General features: G+C 47.3%; 1 protein-coding gene across 6 annotated transcripts; it reads left to right on the top strand.

The window, feature by feature from the left end:
* The first annotated feature begins 1,284 nt into the window (after positions 1–1,284).
* NDNF (neuron derived neurotrophic factor) lies at positions 1,285–20,040 on the top strand. Of its 6 annotated transcripts, none has more exons than XM_072335218.1 (6): positions 1,285–1,315; positions 2,014–2,086; positions 2,763–2,841; positions 15,972–16,160; positions 17,070–17,194; positions 17,978–20,040. In XM_072335218.1, exons 4-6 carry the CDS (start codon positions 15,973–15,975, stop codon positions 19,369–19,371), a joined length of 1,707 nt encoding a protein of 568 aa, XP_072191319.1. In that variant the 5' UTR covers positions 1,285–1,315; positions 2,014–2,086; positions 2,763–2,841; position 15,972; the 3' UTR covers positions 19,372–20,040. The 6 variants fall into 6 exon arrangements, with proteins under 6 accessions (XP_072191319.1, XP_072191317.1, XP_072191316.1 ...); XM_072335216.1 differs by lacking the exon at positions 1,285–1,315 and adding an exon at positions 1,597–1,617; XM_072335213.1 differs by lacking the exon at positions 1,285–1,315 and adding an exon at positions 3,328–3,485 and having other exon boundaries at positions 1,805–2,086.
* Positions 20,041–21,242: the final 1,202 nt, after the last annotated feature.

Genomic DNA, 21,242 nt, shown 5'->3' with positions numbered 1-21,242 from the left:
CGGCCCAAATGTGCAATTTCTCGAGGTCATTGGCAGCATGGCAGCTCGCCCCACAGCTGGGCAAAGCCTGGAGGGCGCGTGGAGGGGGGCCATAACGTTGCATTAACTGCACTTTGCCGTCAAGGTGTCTCAGTTGGTCCCTCTCACACCAGTGCTTTTAAGCGATGCGGAAGAAGCTGAGCTAACTCGCAAGATGCACGCCAACTGCTGCGTTTGCTTTTCATTCTTCTTCCTCTTGAGATGGGGTAAAGGAAATGTCCCTTGTTACAGCAAGAAGCCAGGAAGGGAGGCAGGTCCCAGTGGCTCTGACTTTCCACAGGCACACACTGGCTAGTGCTGTTCCACGGAGTCCTGCTATCCTGCCTATCCACAACCCTGCAGAGCTGGGAGCTGAAGCCATCGCAGCCTTATCACTGATCAATACATCCAGCATAATGTTGCGCTTTCTGAGGTTAATAGATAACAATACCCTTCCCCTACCAGCAAACGTTAATCGATGGATTACTGAGGGCAGATCTTCAGATCTGCACCACAACGAGAGTCACATAATCGGGTGACAAAAAAGAGATAGATACACACAATTAAATATGCACATGCAGGCACACACAGTGTCATATGTACTCCATTCTGAGAGCGCAGCAGTGCTGGGTGCTAAAACTTGCAATGAATTATTTATACGATGAATTAGCCCTCTTCTCTGCTTCTAGAATATCCAATTGCAGGTTTCCCTTTTGGTTCCAGAAAGATTTATTATTCAGATTTATTCATGGGGTGGATTATTAAACATTTCCTCCCCTTTTCCCTCCATAATGCGCAACATACATCTTGTTTCTGGTAGCACCTCTCTGCTCAGGCAGGGGCTCCCAGCATGGAGAAACGGCACACAACCCAGAGAATTTGCTGCCTTCCTTGTGAACCAATTACAGATGTTCCAAATTTTGGATACTGGTTTGCTCACTTAAGTCAAAACAGTTTCAGTCCCTAAGTAAATGAACCACGGCTGCATGAAAGATTGCAGCTACATGTGAGCGAGCAATTTGGCTCTCATCGCTATTTTAACATTCAGTTTTGTGCTTGTTCTTTTTTGCTGGTAAAACTCCATTCTTTGGAATTCTTTGATAGGCGGCAAAAAGAAGCTGATGGCTGAAGACAAACTGCTTGGAAGTTTCCTGATCTTCTTCCCCTGGAGTTTTGCTGTCTTGGCACAAGAAGCTGTCCTTTATCACCTTCCCTCTTGCTGTGGGCTCTGAGCTGCTCAACCTGCTGCTGGCTGCTTGCACAGAGCTGTTCCCGAGCTTGGGGCTCTGCACTAAGTGTAAGTCTCCCCTGTGCTTTGACAGTGCCCATGACAGCCGAGTGGATTCAAGTGGAAATTGTCAGCTTCCTTTCAAATACACCTGGCTGCCTCAGTACCTCCCAGGCTGCTCCCTTGGCTCAGTGTGGTTCTCAGCCATGCCCTAAATCCCAGCAGGGATCTACACTTCTGACAGAGATTAATCTGTGGCATCCAAGCACTGGTGACCCACACACAGAAGCGCTGCTGCTTGCATGGCTGGGTAAATAACATTCAGGGGACGTGGTTCTGCTTTGCACTGGAATCACACGCAGCGGTACCCTGTAAGAACAATAGCACTAAAGCTGTCCTCAGGTTAGAAATAATCTGTGTGCCTGTGTGCAAAGCGCACGCTCTCACGAGCTCTTGGCTGGGCAGCAATATTTTACCTCTAATGACCTCACACCAGAGCCAGCCATTCTTGCTGGCTTTCCAGAGCAATATTTTGTCACGAGGTGACCCTAAATGTAAATGCATCCCCTAAACCAAGTGCAGAGCTCCCCACTGGCTGCTGCACGTTACAAAGGCTTGGGAAAAGGCTGATTTCCCTTGTTTTTCCTCACTAATTTAGACTTGTTTCGTTAGTTTCTCGCATTTGGTATCACTGAGTGCCTGCGTCTTCTGCAGGAGAGGAGAAACATCTGCCGCGAGTTGAGCTTTTGTTTGTATTTCTTTCCGAGGTGTTACTGTTGGAGGCAAACATTCCTCTTGGAACGAAGGAGCGGGGATGCTGCGTGCGAGCACCAGGTATTTGTAAGTTCTCCTACGATATGCATACATTAATTCTAAACTTCCACGTCTTTCCTCTCTGCCCCACGCTCCTACCCTCGAACCTATTTGAAAATGAGAAATACTGTTGCACTATGTGTAAAAATAGGGACACGAGAACAGAACTATGACTGAACTCGGGCTGCCGTGGGTTTTTTTCTCTTGATTCTGGGCTCCTTTGGGTAAACTTCTGTTCCCGAGCAGTCTGTCGGGCAGTGTTTGCCGTACTGTGGCGAGAAACGGCCGCTCCGTGCTGGAAGAAGCAGCGCCGATGGCCATCAGCGGCTCGGGGAAGCTGCGTGTCCGCAGACGGGAGCTCTTCTGGGCTCCGTGCCTTCGCAGAGCGAAGCTGATTGCTGCCTACAGCCGAGGGCAATTTGTGTCCCTTCCCTAGGGCATTGCTGTCAGTTTTGCTCAGCAGTTTTGCTGAGGAAAAGGAGGTTTTATTTTATTTTTGCCCCCGAGGTCTGCGGAAGGTAGGATGTGGAGTGCAGGGAGGGAACGGGTACCTTCAGGGGAATTGCCGAGCGGCTGCTGTCGGTGATCGCTTCTTTAATGCTTGTGGAGCGCTTGACATCTTTATGAGTGATGTGCCAAAAACAGAAACAGAAAGAGGCTGGCTCCCCGATAACAAATGATACGTACTACCTTTTCCTCGCAGGTAAGGGTAGAAACATCCGTCACTGCCCAAACCGTCTTCCGAGAGAGTCTCTTCCGAGCGAAACGGAGCGAGGAAAAAGGTGAGGGACCGCATACGCGATGCGGGGCCGTCCGCAGGGCTGAAGGAGCCGCGATAAGCCCCCATCCATTGCCCTCTCCCCGCCGGGACGCCGCAGCCCCCTTCGCCGCCGGGGAGCAGCCCGGACCCGTCCCGCAGCGCACGGCCACCCCCTGGCCATCCCCTCGCCCCCCTCTCCCCCGGGGCCCGGGGCTCCCGGTACCGCCCCTCGGCCCGGAGCGGCGCGGCGGGGCGGGGCGGCCGCGGGGCTCCCCTGCCGCCCGCCCCGGCGGCAGCAGCGAGACACGCCGGGCGCCGCCACTCCGCGCCCTCCGCGCCCCTAACTTTGCCCTCCGTTAACCCCCCCTTCCCCTTCCCCCCCAGCTCCGGCACCCCCTTTTAAGTGCTTGTAATTTTTTTTTCCGTGTTTTTTTTTTTTTTCCTTGTTTTTTTTTTTTTTCTTTCTTTCTTTTTTTTTTTTTTTTTTTTTTTTTTTTTTCCCTCGCAGGAGGGGTGGGAGGGGAAGGGGCTATAAAGCGAGGAGGGACGGGCGGGACGCAGTCCCCGTTGCAACCCGTCCCCGCCGGAGTAGGGGTTCACCGAACACCTCCCCCCCCTCCCGAAAAAGCCGGGCCCCGAGGGAGCTCCGTGACGGGACGCAGCAAGGTAAGGCACTGGCACCGGCTAACCCAAAGGGAAGGAGGGAGCACCGAACCCCGGCCCCGGCTCCGGCCCCGCCGCCCTCGGTTCCTCCGGGCTCTGCCGCCCTTCCCGCCCGCTGCCAGCCTGGTGCCGCTGCAGCCCCGCCGGGCGGAGCGCATCGGAAGCGCCGCGTTGGAGCGAAAAAGGGAGTTGGGAGGGAGGGGGAACAAAAAAAAAAGCGACGACCGAAAAAAGTGAGCGGTGGGATGTAAGCCCGAGGATTTGCGTGGATTGTGTTTTTATTCCGGCAGCACCCAGACAATGGCTACAAAGCGTCGTTTAATCACTTGCAGATACCATTTCGATGCTTTAAACCCCTGAAGCCCGGCGCGGCTCTGTGCTCGTTCCGCGTCCCGCTCCCGCTGCCACCGAGGGGCTCCCGAGCACCCTCTGACTCCCCGCGAGGGTTTCGTTGTAAGACCGCAGGGTATCGCTGCTGTGCGGAGGCCGGGGGAGGGAGCAGTCCCAGCCCGCGTCCCGCCGGCAGGCAGAGCGGGCGGCCCTGGGCGAGCAGCGGGGCAGCGCGCTGCCATCCTGCAGCTGGGCTGCACTGTAGCACCGCTCGGGGCTTCGTGCCTCCGTTTCTGTTAGGCAGAGCCGGTGGAGTTGTGCGGGTGTAAAAGAGGTGTGGGGGTGAAGCCTTTCTTACCCCAAGTGGTTAGTGGTTAGTGTGCTCGCTGGCGGCATAGCCCAGTTCCCATACGGGTAGTGTGGGAGTGTGGGATAAGGGCAGCTCGCACTGTGCTGCGAGGGAACGGGGAGACAGCTCAGAGGGTTCGGTTCGCCTGCTGGGAACACACTGCTCCCAGCCCTCAGAAAAACGGCATTTTGTAACACTTCTCATCAGGAGTGCCTTGTCCTGTGCTGCTGCCACGCAGCGCTCAGAGCTGCAGGAGAGGGCTGTGCTGCTGCCTGCTGCACCACCAAACTCTCTGGAGCGCTCAGTAATGTGGTCAGGATTCAAAACTTGCTCCTGTTGTAGAAGGAGTGAGCTTTTAAAAGTAGATTTTATGTTCTATTTTCAACATTACCTATGAAAAGTGCTGTTTTGCGTGTCCCACGCATACTGTACGGGTGTATTTGGGATCCTGTAGTTCAGTTCCTCCCGTTATCAGCTCCTCACAGGCTGAATCTTGCCATGCACAGCTGAGAAGCCTTTCTTAATTTAAGAGAGCTTTCTAATGCTGCCGATAAAACCCTTCCCACTGCAGCTCAGCTGAGCCCTCCGGTTCCCAACATCTCAGTGGCACCTGGCAGCCAGCAGCATGTGACAAGCACCGGGTGCTGCTGGCCCCTGACATCCCACACTGCCACCCCCGGGGAGGTGCCATCAGCCCTTTTACGCCAGGAATGCAGTTCTAGGTGGCAGCAGGCATGATGTGCTGGGCAGTTCTACGCCACGTGGAATCCTAAGCAATTACTTGCCCAAATGACCCCGCTGAAATTAATAGGGTCTCTTTTTTTTATTGGAGCTGGCTTTGCGCTGGGATCACCCTGCAGGACTGTTGTGTTGCAGACTGCTCCTTTGGAAGCACGGAGGAGAAGCATTTCACGTTCCTCAGTGTTTATAAATACAATATGGTGCGAGCTGTCAAGCAAGCTGCTCCGAATCACGCAACGCCTGCGCCCTGACGGGCTCCACGGCCTGTGCAAGGCCTCGCTCTGTGCCTGACAGTCAGTGCTGCCCTGCAGCTCTGCTCATTCAGCTCAGCCCATTGGCCACAGTTTGTGGGACTCGTGCTCTGGGCATGAAGCTGACCCTGATCTCAGGGGGCCCTTGGCTCTGGAATCTGGGAATCAGGGTCTCTGTAGTGCGGAGGCTCTGTGGGGCACGGGGGCTGCCTGGCTCCATGGTGTGCCAGGGTCCACCAGCATTGCAGGATGAGATGTTTATTAAACTAAGCCCCCGCTTTGTCTTCTGCAATTTATGTTCCAAAAGTCTCATAATAAACAGTTTATTAAAAAGAAATCCTGATTTATTTCTGCAAGTGGTTATGCCTTGAGGTGGTATCAAACGGTTTTGCAGGAGACCGGCTTGTACGCTTCCTCTGGCAGCTTCAAAGATCACTCAGAAAATAACCCAGAGCCTACGTGGGTTTGGCTGAAGGCAGCCACAAGCGTACGGTGCGTTGTGTGGGGCTGTCCTGTGGTGGGGCAGCGGGTTCTGCTGCAGAACATCTGGGCAAGGGTGCAGGTTATGGTGTGGATTTCGGGGATAGCACGTCGTGTTTGGCCTCGCCTCTGTCTCGAAGTCACTAAACTTTATGTGAATAATAAAACCGTAAGCCCATTACTTCACTATTTTCAGGGGGCTTTTTTATGACCTTCTTCAGTACCTTGCCTCTTTCTAGAGCTGGTTTTATTTTGTGTGCCGGGTATTTGTCTTTTCACTCCCCAACTTTTTTTTTATTTTCTTTTCTGCAGGAGGCTATTTGCACATTCATGCCGATAGACACCCTCTGGGTGCCAGCTCTCTGTGCAACCCTGCTGCGTATTTTCTGTATTGAGGGTCTAATGAGGGCTGCACACCTCTCATTCAGCCCACTCAGAGCAGCCTGTGTCATTAGTGTGGAGCACTACGGAGGTGCTGCCATTCAGCCACTAATAAAGAGTTAAAGTGACAGTGGGGCTTGGCTCCTTTTTTTCTGCTTGCTTACAAGCTGTGGAGAAAAAGGGAATGGGGTTCAATAGGAGCACACAGGGAGCCCTAAGTGTGATGTTTCCAGCCAGGACAGTGCTGTGAGGCACTGCACTTGGCTGTCCATGGGGGCATGGCCCTTCGGGATGAAAGGGAAGGAGAAAACTGAGTTATGTCCAAGGGATGGGAATTTCTTGGGGTATGACTCGAGTAGGGCTGGAGCTCTATCATGGAGAAGTGAGATCCTCCTGGAGAAAAGGCAAAAGCCCCACAGAAACTGTATCCCCAAACTTTGTTTTGCACTGTGACTGAGAATGTATTGCTTCCACGGCAGGAATCCTTGTTAGGTCCTGCAGCGATCGTGTCTGCCCAAGGAAACTGCTCCACAGAGTTAATGCTGCAGGGAGGAGCTGCTGAGTGAAGAGTAGTTGTGCCTGAAAACTTCAGTGAGGTGTCATTTGGAGAGGAAGCATTTGCCCTTTGATTGAGAAATGGGTCAGGGCAATCAATCTGAACTCTGGGGGAGCATGTCTGAAGGCAGAGATAAATTAAGAAGAACCAGGACGGTAAATACTAAAAACAAGTTTTCTCTTTCAGAATTCTTGTTCTGATGTGCAGCATACAGGGACGGCTGCTATGCTGACGAGAACTGAACGTGAGCACAGAGCTGTGACAGGGGCTGCCAGAAAATCCACATGGATGGCTTTGGGCAGGGCATGGCAGTCTGTGTGCAAGATGACTGATGTTGTGACTCCAGCCTAAAATGTGTTGCTTTTACTGGACGGGTCTGGTGGTTGTGTTTATCCTGTAAGTGCTGTGCAAACAGGCAGCAGGCAAAGCACTCTGAGTGCCCAGATCTGCCAGCCTAGAAGGTCCTGTGCTGTAGGAGGGATGCACTCACGGGATGCTCAAGGGTGTGTGGGGCTGGCTGCTTTGGGGACGTGGAACTGTGTGGCTGCTCTGCATGTGGGCTAATTAAATGGAGTCATGGGAGAGATGTTTGCTGATTGCGTGACAGCTGAGATAAGGAGCCACGGTCCTTGTTGAGAGCACCTGGAAGGCGAGAGGCAATAATTTCTCCTTCCCACGTCATTCCCTACTCTGCGGGTCCGGATATGAGTGCCCCTCTGTATGACCCCTGCGCGCCCACGAGGTGACACACCACGAGAGCTGTTCTTCCGCTGCAACTTGCAGGGGAAAAGCATTGTGCACCTAATTAAGTGAAGTGCTTTGGAACGTGGCTGTTTTTTTTTTTTGTTGTTTGTTTCTTTGTTTTGTTTTTTGAAGGAAAGGTAGTGTTAGAGGGGTTGTCACTTTATTAGGGTGAGAAGAACGATACTTTGCACCTTCCTCACTTCTTCCCTTGTCAGTGCCAAAGCGTTTCTCCTGCCACAGAGCATGGTGATGAGAATTGTGGGTTTGGATTACAGAGATTGAGAAGACTGATGTCCTGGCTGCTGCCTGCTCTTAGGATGCACAGGGAAGCAGTGTTCCTGCTTCTCCTCAGGCTGCTATAGCTGCAGCCACTTCTCTGTGGGCTTTGCCACCTGAGTAATACTTAACTTGAATATGATTTGTGGGTCTAATAGGATCTCTTTCTTTGGAGAAGACCCCAGGGGCTCTCTCTGTCTGGTTTTTCAGTAATGAAGAATAATCATTGAAAACTTAGCAGTCCTAGGGTGCAGTAGAGTTACTGTTTTGCAGAGAGGATTTAATGTCAGTCCGTTAAAACTTTTAAGACTATTAGCGCACGATTGTTGAAGTAATACATCCTGTGAAAAATAATCTGGTTCTAAGATCCTTTCACATCATGTGAACAAAGCAGAGCTTGAGTTTGGAGTCCTCTAACTTACAGTTTGAACTGAACAAGCATTTTAAAGCAGGATGCAGACACTCCTTGCAGGCACATGGAGCAGGGCTGCCGGCACAAGGTGGGTGCCGCTGCCTTCATTCATGGGGCATGCTCCCACTCACACTTACTTATGGAAAAACATTTTCAGTGCTGGAAGAAAATGCCTACAATTAGCGCTTTAATTCCAGATACATTCTGTTTCTTCTTTCTCCTATTCTTTCCCATCAGGCGAGGAGGAACGCTGACCCCAGGAGGGTCTGAGGGCTGGGGTCTGTTTGGATGTCTGCTCACCCGTGGCAGCCTGGCCTGCCACATGCTCCCTGGGCGGTGTTGGGATGAAGGGCCGGCCTTTGGCCTGCCGGCTGCACAAACAGCCTCTGCTGAGCTGGGGTGTGGGGCTGAGGCCTGCCCATCACTAAACTATTCCCAAAATTCTGCATCACGGCTCCACAGCTGACCCGGGTGGGGCTGTGGTGGTAATGGAGCAGGGTGCAGGGATCTCTGGGAGTCAGAGTCTATGATGATGGAGAGCCATCTCTGTCCCATGGGTCCTTAGCCCTTGGAGGTGCTAAATGATGTCAGCAAAGCCATGCTGTGGTGTATGTCTGCTCTTCTTCCTGAGTGGCCCTGCTTCCTTCTGAGCATCGGGTGCCTTTGCTTCTCACGTTTGTCCCAGTAATTTATGAGAGGGTGGGGAAATCAGGGCTGTTACCTTTCTGCTTCTCTCTGGGCAGAATTAACCTTACTTGATGGACACTGTATGAAGGTTGGACATATAGGGGAAGCAAAGTTCGGGTTTTCTCTGGCATTGCTCAATTGACAGCACGGAGTGACTGCAGGTAGTTGAGCTGGGTGACTCAGCTGTTGGCTTCCTGGGCCAGCAACTGTCACAAGTTCACTGAGCTGCCTTCTATAGGAATCTACCTTTTCTTTTTCTTTCTTTCCTTGTCTCTTTCCTCCTCTCTTTCCTTCTGTCTTTCCTCCTCTCTTTCTTTCCATTTTCAAACATTATACAAATATTTACATGTTTGCAGCAAGCTTTCTCCAGCTAGAGAAAACTGGACACAGGATGTGAGTGTTGATGTGCTATGTAACAAGTCCTTGTGAGAGCACCTGAGTGGTACAGCATTTTGAATTTGTACACTTCTCTTTGCTTGCCTTTAAAACAGATGATATTTAAAAGGAATTTAATTTTGGTCAGTAAATGCCACTGGAAAATTTGGATTCCGGTGCTATTTAAGGAGCTGGAAATTTTAGGGGGTCAGCATAATTATGTAACTGCAATTATGGAGTTGTTTTTGCTGTGCCATCACTCCAAGGTGTCTGCCAGCACCCACAGGTGATCACAGTTGCCTGCTGGGCATGAGCATCACAGCAGCTGTTCAGCTGTGCGTTCACAGCTGCACTGGGTGTTTGGGAAGCTGCTGCAGCTTTTTGTGCTGCTCCAGGTATCCGCAGGGGCAGTCGTTAACTGGGATCCCCAGTCAGTAAGAAGGGGTACAAGGTGTACCTGAAAATGAGGGGTTTTTGAGGAGATCTCAAAGGAAAACTGTATTTGTGGAGGTCAGGAAGCTAGTGTGAAAGCTGGCTGTGGCTCATAACTGTGTTCATGTGTGCTGTTCTTCTTGATGTTGAAGAAACTGTGTTTCTAGTGAAAGGAACTGCAAAGCAGTGAGTGATTTTTCTCTTTATTTAACCATCTACCAAAAAGCAGAAGGAAAATAGTACACAATTCCAGCGTCCTTCTCTGACGCTCCATCCATCGTTGTCCCATGTGGTTTTTGGCAGGAGCTGCAGCTTGTAATGTCATTTGGGGCTATTATAGGGAAGCAGTGGGAAACTTGGTACCAAACAGCTATGTGCTGGCGTTGGTTGTCATCTGTAATTGTGCGAGTGCACTCCTCCCCGCTAATCCTCTTGCTGAAATCCATTACAGGGCGGCAGCAGCACCCACGCACAGAGCCCTGCTGCAGGCAGAGGGACTTGGCCTCGGGAAGTGACTATTGTGTTGTGATTAAAGGGAAGGATTAGATTGGGATTTCCTTGAACAAGGAATTCAGTGCCCCACTTTTATTGCTTGTAACAAGGGGATAGTAATTGCTCTCCATTACAAAACACCTCAGGATCTTGTGGTGAAGGATTTGTTGTAGAGCTAGGTGGCATTCAGTCAGTTATCTTTAATGGGCGAGAGTCATACAAACTCAAGTTTCTCTGCCCCATCTGCTTCCTCCTCTGCTGAGATGGTGGAAAAGTTCTTTCTCTGAGTTTAGCTTCGAGTCTGGAAGACCGTTGCTGTAGTGGTGTCATTCTATGGGAGTGACATGTGTGATATCACTGGAGGACATTCAGCCACATGGGCACATTGGGAGGGCTGGGGAGGTTAAACAGGAGTGGTGCTGGCCACGAGGCCTGCTGATGCTGGAGCTATGAGGGGAACCAAGAGTTAGGCAGGCACAGGCAGCCAGCAGGCCTCAGCCAACTAGAGAACAGCTGGACACTGTGCTAGAGGTCTCTAGGACTCATATTTTGTTCTTGACACTCACCTGTCGGTAGTGTGGAGAGAAGTGTCTGTGAACACGAAAGGGCTGTTTAGTGGGCAGTGGCAGGCAGGGGGAGGGGAGTTGCCAGGCATCTCCCCACATTGGGATCTCTTGGCTCTGCTGGGTTTTGGAAGCATCCCTCTCCCTATGTGCTGCAGGACAGAGATCTCAAGCTCAAATCTGTTTCCACTAAAAGTGGAAAAATAAATACGGCTCAGTTTGGAAACAGAATATTCCATGTAAAATTTGATTTTTGATACCATATCTCCCCGAGTATGTTTGCTTTTCAACATGTCTAATTTGAGACAGCTCCACGTTTCACAGTATTCCCCCTTTGGAGTTAACCTCTCCCACAAGTTGCGGTTCATCACCACTGTTGTTCATTAAGAGCTGGTGGAAACGTACCCTTAACTTCTTCATACAGCCCTATTTCTGCAGGAACTGGACAGTTTCCCATGCTACTGCCATTTGCTTTACTGCCACAGTACTTCTAGCAAAGGGACTGAATTGGGATTGCAAGGGGTGGCCAGCAAACCTCCAGGTTATCAACAGGCTGGGCAGAGGCATAATCACACCGTGTCCTTGTGTAGTGAGGGATAAGGGCACGATGGAGCATGGATATTCCATCTTAGGGTGGGCAATGGGCCCAGCCCCCTGTGTGAGGATTGCAGGCACAAGGCTGCAGCCAGCAATGGGCCTGCTAGATCGCAGCTTGTACTTTCTAAAGAAAAACAAATAGACAAAAAAAATAACAACCCAACAAATGAAAGGCATACCAAACGTTTTCCAGATCCTTCAGGGAATCGTGAGTATTAAATGCAGTGCTGCTCCCCTCAGGTCTCCCTCAGAGAAAACAAACTGACCCACTTCCAGTAAATACTTAAAATTTCAAAGGCATTGTTGTTTATCCTTTGCACATTAAAAATGATTAATTATATTACAATCAAAATTGGTAGGTGCTTTTAAATTGCTTTGTGTCTGTGGTGATAACTCTGCATGCCAAGGCACATGCATTTTGTATTCTTTATCTCTGGAAATGAAGGCTATAATGGCAAAGCTCGCAAACTTGCCATGTTCCTATAATAAGTCAGAGAAGTCTGTCAGAGCAGTTTCATTTTCAAAGCTAGACCTGAATCAAGTCAATAAATCTGCAGACTTATTATGAGATACAGCACGGGTAATGCAAACAACTGGGAAAAAAAAACAAAACCCAAAACAACAAAAAACAACCAGAATTTAAAAATAAGGCATAAGGAGGAAAAAAGTTAACCAACCATATAAGAAAAAGGAATACTACACAAAGGTACCGTGGCAGGCAGGGCCTTGAAATGATCCTCACTAAATTACAGTCGTGCATTTTCCACTCTTTCTAATTAAACGTTAGGTTTCATTTATTCCAGATGCCTTTGCTACAAATAAACCCAGATCTCTTGTTTTGTTTTGTTATTGCAAATTCTTCATAGGTCCCTGTGATCTGCAGACAGCAGTGAAGGATGTGTAGTGGGGGCCATGAGGAGCTCTCTCCGTTCTGGCTTATGGTTGCATTCTCCCTAGATATTTGCAGTTCTTTGTATAGGTGGAGTTAGGTGTGCAGAAGTCTTAGCTGCCGTGCAGAGAGTCTGTGAATGGGCTGTGGAGAGGGCTGGGAAGCCTCGCTACTTGATTGTGATGTGTTCAGAAGGAAGGAGGGAATGGGATTTGCTGTGAAATCTCTGATCCAATGTAATGATTTTCATCTATGTGCTTGCAGCTCAAGTTTATACAATGGCCAGACTGCTGCCTTGATTTATTTATACTTTCAGAAAGAAAACGCTCACCTCTGGCAAGGCTGAAGCGCTTGAGGCCATTGCATCCCACTCCCATTTCACAGCCTATGTTTCTGCTCTCCTGATCCTTTTGGGTGACCATGTGTGCCTGTGGCTGTCACCTTGGGCTGGTGGCTGGGGCTGGGAAGGGGCCAGTGGGAAGGACAGGCCATCAGAGGGCACTTGTGCACTCTGGAGAAGGCAAGCAGCGCTTATTATTTCACTTAGGATTGTTTGCTTTGGCTCACTTTTAAATTCAGTGATAAACAGCAGGCAAATCCCTCCAGTCAGCGGGAATATATCAATAAAATACTGACTCTTGAGTTGAAAAGAAAAGAAGGCGAACTTATGGAAAAGGGAACAAAAGGCATTTGGGAAGTGGCATGGTCTGGAGAATGAAAATCACAGAGCGTACTTCACGTCATTCGTGTGGTGTTGGAGGGCAGGGTTCTGGCCTCATCCTGTGCATGCGGTTAGAAAATAAAACAGGCTTGGGCTGCAAGGCACTGAGAAAGCAGAAACATTTGTGGAAGAGGGATGGTAGAACACTTGTATGTGTGCTCACAGGCACAGTGTGCAAATGTGGGGGGTTGCTGTTGGAGTGAGCTGAGGGGGGAGCTTGCCCAGGAAGAAACATGAAGGGACAAATTCTTTTTGCTTTTCTTCTGATGTTTGGTGTGAGTGAACTGTAGGGGTTTTAACATTGTGCCAAATTAACCAATGCACTGTGAAAAAAAAGAAAAAGAAAGAAGGAAAGAAGGAAAGAAGGAAAGAAGGAAAGAAGGAAAGAAGGAAAGAAGGAAAGAAGGAAAGAAGGAAAGAAGGAAAGAAGGAAAGAAGGAAAGAAGGAAAGAAGGAAAGAAGGAAAGAAGGAAAGAAAGAAAGAAAAAAGGAAGGAAAGAAACAGGGAAAGAAAGAAGGAGAGAAAGAGAGAAAAAGAAAGCAAGCAAGAAAATCTGTTTATTAACTCATGTGAAGTAATGGTGTGATGCTGACAAAAGGTTTTTCCAAAACTGCTAGTGAATTTTCAGTGCCTCTTTGCTATTTAGATGTTCCATTTTCACAAGTGTTGTGCATGAAAATTGGGCCTGTTTTAGGCCTGTAAGGTTGGATATGTGAAAATGAAGGCACTCAAAACCCCATTTGCTTGTAAAGTAACAAAGCTTATAAAACGTTTGTCTTTCATTAACATTTAACAGCTTTGCAAGCTATTTCACATATAAAATGGGCTGATGCTGGCCTCAGTAGGGAGTATGGGACTAACCTGGATGTCTCTTGTTATTTTTAAGCTGAAATGATTTTCCAATTAGATACAGAAATCACAGACAAATCCCTACCTTTCTACTACACTGCAGTAGTTCATGGGGACAGAAATGCTGTCTACCAAAGTTTTTCAAGTGGATTAGCTAGTGAAATTATTTAAGAACTGAAGCTTAGCCTGGGTCGTCCTATAATCAAAAGTAGTTTATTTTGGTAACGGTTACACTGCAGTGGAGCAGGCTGTAAGAATATATGATACTGCAGTTTCAGGGGGTTCACGAAGAGGACGCTGTCTGTAGAGAGTGTCCGTGTTCCTTACCTAACCAAATAATCTGCTGTAGCTGTATGATTAAGTTAGAAAGAATTTCTTCCCTGTTGGCCAACGATAATACATGAAAAGTCAATAAACAGCACGACATAGCACACAGAGCTCATCCTGCGTCGTGAGAGAAGGGATTTCTGCTGACTTGGGTGGCTTGAGTCAGAAAGTATTTTGAGTTAGGATCTTTGCTCCCAAAGGCCAAATGTCATTAGCTGTGATGATAAGCATCAACACTTTGGTCTGGATTCAAGAAAACGTGTCTGCTGTTGTCAAAACTTAGGTAAGGATCTGGTCGGGATGAACTTTGACAAGCCCTGGGAGAACCAGTTCACAACTGGACCGCACGTTGCAGCTCCATATCCTAGGTAAAGGCAGGTACACTGAAGTAAGCTCTCAAATAGTAACAAAACAGCAATTTAAAACCTGAGAGCGATGGAGATGAAGCATTACACACCCTGCAAATGGGGAGTTGCTTTCACAGAGCTTCCCTGCCCTGGGGCCCTACATTGCTGTTGTGAGGTTATCACTGAATAAATAAGGGGGCTGCTGCTCTTTTTGGGTTTTCAGAAGGTAACTGTGGGAGGGGGAAGGAGGCGGACACTGATGCTTCCCTTGGGGACATGTGCTTGTATTTTTGTTAAGAGCTTGAAAGGGAAGAGTGATTTTATTATGGCTTAAACTACTTCATGCCACTTCTCAGCGAGGCCTGTATTTACTGTTTTTATGTAAAAGCCTGGAGAAAGGTCATGGCGAGGGAAAGAAAAATCAACAGCCTGACAGATTTAATGTTGAACGTAAAAAGACAGAGTTTGATACGAAAGAGCAATCAGCTTATCCTGCAGTGTAAGGACCAGAGCATGCCCTCACATTCGGACAAGTAACAAGAAGGAAAGTACAATTAAACTGTTCCCTCCACTTTAGTGTTTTCATTGTGCTTTTCCCCAAAGCTGGTGGTTAACACAGCTTAGGTAATGGCCTAACACTCTTTTTCCTAATTTTAGGAATGTAATCATCTAGTGGTTTAAACTCACTGTACTCATGCCAGAAATGGGCTGCATTTCCCCCCACCCCATACCAGAGCCATTATATGTGAGATCATCTGCTGTACTGAGAGGAGATTTGCAGTCCATCCCGCTGTATATGTTAGCATAGTCATTACTGACCTAGTTGTAGACATAATAATGAAAGGCTGAGATTATGAATTATTATGCCTAATTTGTAAGGGATTCACTGCTTTTGTGTTTTGCAATTCCCATCAGGCTTGAGGATTAAGCCCTGCTGAATTGCATGTTAATACCAATGTGCTTCAAATATATGTGGGTTTATATCACATATTTTCCTAATTCACTATTTTTATAAACAGTAATTTCACTGGAAATATTTACTTTTCAGAGACTTGTTGGAAGTCCAATCAAACTCTGCTGAGCAAAGTTAACTTGCTGTACCCCCCATCCGCTCTGAGCCCACATCCAGCAAACTCTCCCATGGCAAAACACCAAACTGTAGCTCTACCAAAGGATGTGCAAGGCTTTTGCTCTTTGTTAAAGGGAGGAAGATATACCAATTTCAAACCACTGTGTGGGTTTGCTTTCAATTACAGCTCGAGATGAAAACATCTTATTTACATTCTTCATCCAAATGCTCTGACAGTGCAAGCTTGGTCCTAACAGCACGTATACCCAGTACTCGCATGGTGATACTGTGAAGGTTCCTTTAAAATGTAAAGGGCTTGCAACATCACTGTGTGTATATGTGAGCTTCAGTGGCAGAATAAGCCTTTCAAAATCATATCTCTTTTCTGCCCTGTGCTCTACATCTTTGAAATGCATCTAAGTGTTTGCAGAAGGCTGTACTAAGCTCCTTGGCAGCCCTAAATCAATGTGTAGGATCTACATGAGTTGGCAGCTTGCTGAGTTTGTGAACAAATAGTTCACTATTAGACCCCTTCTGTGCCTTGCTGCAGTCTCTTGAGCAGCTCCTGTTGTGTGCATGGCTCAGCCCTTGCCAATCTGGAATCCCTGTTATTGCTGCAGAATGCTCCTGCTCCACTGCCCGCTGCTCTTGCTGTTGCTGCCGCTCAGCTCCAGGATGCAGAAGCTTCCTACCAGAGATGAGGAGCTCTTCCAGATGCAGATCCGGGACAAAGCATTTTTTCATGATTCATCAGTCATCCCAGATGGAGCCGAAATTAGCAGCTACCTCTTCCGAGACACACCTAAAAGGTATTTCTGCCCAGATTAAGTGAGGACATTGCTCTTAGAAAACAGCAGCTTTATTTGTTGTGTGTTTTGAATCAAAGCTGGATCTGAGTAAAAGAAATGCAAATGCCAGCACTCTGTCTGGTGAAGTAAGTATGAGAGCTCCATCCCAGTCTGGCCTCCAAGCTGAAGGTCTGTGCAGTTTTGTGTGATTTCTGCTACAATCCCAGAGCCCTTGCAGACCACAGAAGTTCCCCAAAGCAGGGCTACTAACCATGTCTGCAGGAAAAGGGAGGGGAAGGAAAATCTACGGGCTGACACCACCATATTTGTTTTTCTTTCTTATTTTATAATGTGCTTTAAAGAAGCAGCTCAAGCCAGTCCGACCTGATCACCCACTTCCCAGCCTCAATCCTAGGGTCAGAAAATACTGAGGTTAGGCAGGAGAAGGATCTGAGTCAAAGATTTTAGGGAAGAGCAGCACTGCCACCATTCTCCATGAGTATGTGTATGTATGTGCTCCTAGGGCCTTCGTCTGGACATTTGTTGAAAAGCATGTCCTGCTTTGAAGAGCATAAACCTAAATTCCAGGAAAGGCCCCGTTTCCCTCATTTGTACCTCTGTGACCATTTTGTGACCATTTATACTGTCTGTGGTTAGTGTAGGGGCAAAAGGTGAAGCTGATGGAGGGGAGGCAGGTGGCCAAAAACTCCTGTGCCGTGATGTCTTGGCAGCACTGTGCAGCTGGGGCCTTAGCACCTCACCTCTTTAGTTCATGCCAACTAGCCCTCCATCATTTCCTCTTATTGCCTGTAAGTTACATTTTTGTCTCTGTTGCCCCAACACAGTCAACCTTAATAACGTAAAATCAGTCCCTGATGGTTGGTACCAATAGAATTTATTAATGCTGAGGGTCTGTTAACCTTCCCCTAGGTACTTTTTTGTGGTGGAAGAGGACAACACACCCCTAGCAGTAACAGTGACACCCTGTGATGCTCCCCTGGAGTGGAAACTGAGTGTGCAAGAGCTCCCAGAGGAAGCCAGTGGAGAAGGTTCAGGTAACAACCCATCCAGGGCTCTCCTTATCCCTTCAGATTTTGCTTTTCTCCTGGATTCAGAGCTCCTCAAGCCAATGTCAGCACAGTGCTGAGTCTCGCAGCAGGCCCATTACTATGACCTTTGAATCTTCAGCCCTCAGTGCACAAAAGTGGCAGTAGGTAGCAACATGAGAAGGAAAAGAGCTGTAAAAAGTGAAAACAAAACCTGAAGTGAATAGGAGAGGTATGATTTGCCTTCCTGTAGAGCTCTGTTGGCCCCTTTGTGAGCCCATCTATTGACAAGGAGCTTATTTGGAGACAGCAATATAATTCCTGCTCAGGAAGAGGAACAGTCTCTGACTTCCAGAGATTCTCACAAGTGCCAGATGTCATCTACGCTGGTTTGCATGGGGGATGGTCACCTTTGACCCTCATTGTATTTAGGCAGGCAGCTTTAGAGTGACTCATAGGGCCAAGTGTGAGGACCCAAAAACAGGGAGCAGAGTCAGCTTCTCTGGGAGCGGTATTCACATCCAATCTATGTGTTTGGCGTAGTCTGGTGGAGAGTATAGCTGCCATCTACAACACTGTGGTAACACTGGTCAGGTGTGGTTCCTATTGCCTTGGTTAACCTGAATACCAAACCCTGCTTTATTTGACAGAACTTCTGGTAATACCTTCCTAAGAAGGTAAAACCTTTCTTTTGTCATCTCACATTTGCATTTTATGTAGAAGTGCCCCGTGTAGTTTTCTCATATTCTTGGATCGCATGTTTACAGATGTTTTTCTTTGCTTATAATTTAGGTGAACCTGAACCTCTTGAGCAGCAGAAACAACAGATTACTAATGAAGAAGGCACTGAGCTGTTCTCTTACAAAGGCAACGATGTTGAGTACTTTGTGTCCTCTAGTTCTCCTTCTGGTTTGTACCAACTAGATTTGTTGTCGACAGAGAAGGATACACATTTTAAAGTGTATGCAACTACTACTCCAGAATCTGACCAACCTTACCCCGAATTACCTTATGATCCAAGAATTGATGTTACTTCTCTGGGACGTACAACAGTAACGCTGGCATGGAAGCCGAGTCCCACAGCCTCATTGCTGAAACAGCCAATTCAGTATTGCATAGTCATCAATAAAGAGCACAATTTCAAAAGCCTCTGTGCTGTTGAAGCCAAGCTTAGTTCTGATGATGCCTTCATGATGGCTCCAAAACCAGGTCTGGATTTCAGTCCATTTGACTTTGCCCATTTTGGCTTCCCCTCAGAGAACAATGCTGGCAAAGAACGTGGTTTCCTAAAATCACCATCAAAATTTGGGCGCCAAATATCCTCAAAGCCAAGAGTTGACCTGCATAAAGTTTGTATTGGGAACAAGAACATCTTCACGGTGTCTGACCTGAAGCCCGACACACAGTACTACTTTGACATGTTTGCAGTAAACACTAACACGAACCTGAGCACCGCGTATGTTGGCACCTTTGCCAGAACGAAGGAGGAGGCCAAGCAGAAAACAGTCGAGCTGAAGGATGGCAAAGTTACAGACGTGTTCATCAAGAGGAAGGGAGCCAAATTTCTGCGGTTTGCTCCTGTGTCATCTCACCAGAAGGTCACCTTTTCTGTTCATTCGTGCCTAGATGCTGTTCAGATCCAAGTTAGAAGAGATGGCAAACTACTCTTGTCTCAAAATGTGGAAGGAGTACGGCAGTTCCAGCTGCGAGGGAAAGCAAAAGCTAAGTATTTAATCAGGCTTAAAGGGAACAAAAAAGGTGCTTCTATGCTGAAGATCCTGGCAACGACGAGGCCTAACAAGCAGTTATTTCCTTCTCTTCCTGAAGATACAAGAATCAAAGCCTTTGACAAACTTCGCACGTGTTCTTCAGTCACAGTGGCATGGCTTGGCACGCAGGAGAGAAACAAATTCTGCATCTACAAAAAGGAGGTGGATGACAACTACAATGAGGAGCAGAAGAAAAGAGAACAGAACCAGTGCTTGGGTCCAGATACAAGGAAGAAATCAGAAAAGGTTCTCTGTAAATACTTTCACAGCCAGAACATACAGAAAGCAGTTACCACAGAGACAATTCGGGGCCTGCAGTCTGGCAAGTCCTACTTGCTGGATGTGTACGTCATTGGGCATGGAGGGCACTCTGTCAAATACCAGAGCAAATTGGTGAAAACGAGGAAGTTCTGTTAGTGCACCTGTAAATAGAGTTATATGGAACTCCACTCTGAGCGTTATCCTACTTCCCAGTATACAGATTGACTACTTGCACAGCTGAGAAGTTGTGGCCTGTATTTGTACTGTGTAGAAAAGATATCAACTTGTATATTTATGTTTACATAAGTGATTGTTTGGAGGAACTGAGGCTAATGCCCTCTGGCAGCATCTGACAGCTGTACTATCATGTGTCTGGTGACCCACATTCGATGCTCAGTAGATGTCTGAGGTAGCAGGAGACCTTGCAGGAACTGACACTCCTTTGCTTCCACATTGCATGAACTGCTTCTAAATTATTTTATACTTAAAAGGCTGAGATAAATCATTCATCCACCTTGTTACTCACACACAAAACAAACAGGAATACACCCTTTCTCTGAGTGTAGATGGTAGAGTTTCTGTAAATTATTTTATAGAGTCTTGTTTTAAATGTTTATGTTTCTATGATTGTAAACTATTAAAATCTTTCCCCATTAAAATACAGATCTAAACTAAATATTAACTGAGCTGCACATGAATCAGTTTCATTGCTAATGTAAATTCTTACCTAGCTGATTTTCGCATTTAAATACTGTATGTATTTCATGTACAAAGTTGCCATAACATTATATTCCTGTACAGAAAATTAAAAAAATATTAGATTATATATTGTTTCCTTTTTCTTGACGTTTTAAGGGAGAAAACAGAGTTAGACACAGAAGAGGCAGGCCATAACTTAAATTGAATTCAGTTAGCACACACTTATTTTTTATTGTTTTTCATCTTTTGGAGCAAGGTGGCCAAAGTCCAGGAGAAGGAATTATTACTGATGTTACAGAGAGAGAAGTTAAAGTCTGTGAGGGAGCCATTGGAAGAGGGGCATTTGTGACATGCTCTGTGTCTGCTCTGATAGGATCACTAGAGGAACAGGACAGCATGGAAGAACTTTGTCCCAGATAAAAAAGGGTCCCGCTTTGTCATGGTTGCAAGTACTTGTGATGTATAGCATTCCTTAGAGGTTCACAGCCTGAGTTGGAGCAAGCATGCCATTCAAACAAACAACTCACCAGAGAGCCAGACATTATTTTTGTTAGATTATCATTGAAAACATTTGCTTTCTGAATGCTGCTGATCTTGACCACAGCAATAATAAATGGAGAAGATTTTTTTCCATTGACAAGAAAGGTAGTGCTAAGAAAAGAAATAAAAAGAGTAATTTAAAATGCAGTTTTTTCATTGTGTAGATGTCTTTAACTGTCTGGATCTCATCTTTTCTACATTTTCTTATTTGTTTTTTCACGTGTCGCCTTCACTGAGTCAGATACTTGTATAGAGCTGCTTAATGGGAAACACACTTCTCAGAAGCAGCTAGAGCAACCCTGCTTCAAGTGGCTAAGAGCAGGATATACACTACATCACTCCTGATACTATAGTGTGGTTCAGGGCATCAGGACAGGTAACAGAGACTCTTTTTCTTGACTCATGGTACACATCAGCTCAAACTGCAGGGTGCAGTACTTAGGCAGTGAATGTTGGCTCTCTTCCTTAGGTGTCTTGTCAGACTTTCCTGACTATGAAGTCCCCTTGGGAATCTGATAATACACTTAAAGAAACTAGAGGATGGGAAGGGGGAATTAAAGTGAGAGACCAGAACCTGCAGAAAGCAGATCTCAGGCTTCTCACAGGAGAGACAAAAGCTCGATCCCTGTGGAGGTGCTCTCCCTTTTCCTTGGCTTCTTAGTGCTGAACTCTTCAAGGTTTCCCTTCTGCAGCCCCCAGAAATTTCAGTCTGCACACTGAGAGGCAGCAGCAAGGTTTCATGGCTGCACAAGCTCCTGCCTCATTCCATATGCAGAGTTTGTTGTTGC

The sequence above is a fragment of the Excalfactoria chinensis genome, chromosome 4 (assembly GCF_039878825.1).
Source record: "Excalfactoria chinensis isolate bCotChi1 chromosome 4, bCotChi1.hap2, whole genome shotgun sequence".
NCBI lineage: Eukaryota > Metazoa > Chordata > Aves > Galliformes > Phasianidae > Excalfactoria > Excalfactoria chinensis.
The sequence above is the reverse complement of the archived record's forward strand: the minus strand, read 5'-3'. Positions and strand labels throughout refer to the sequence as shown.

Coding starts and splice junctions, on each gene's coding strand:
- NDNF (XM_072335212.1), top strand. CDS start 2,690: ATGTGCCAAAAACAGAAACAGAAAGAGGCTGGCTCCCCGATAACAAAT. Junction 2,842..15,971: donor GAAACGGAGCGAGGAAAAAG/GTGAGGGACCGC, acceptor TTATTGCTGCAG/AATGCTCCTGCTCCACTGCC. Junction 16,161..17,069: donor TTCCGAGACACACCTAAAAG/GTATTTCTGCCC, acceptor ACCTTCCCCTAG/GTACTTTTTTGTGGTGGAAG.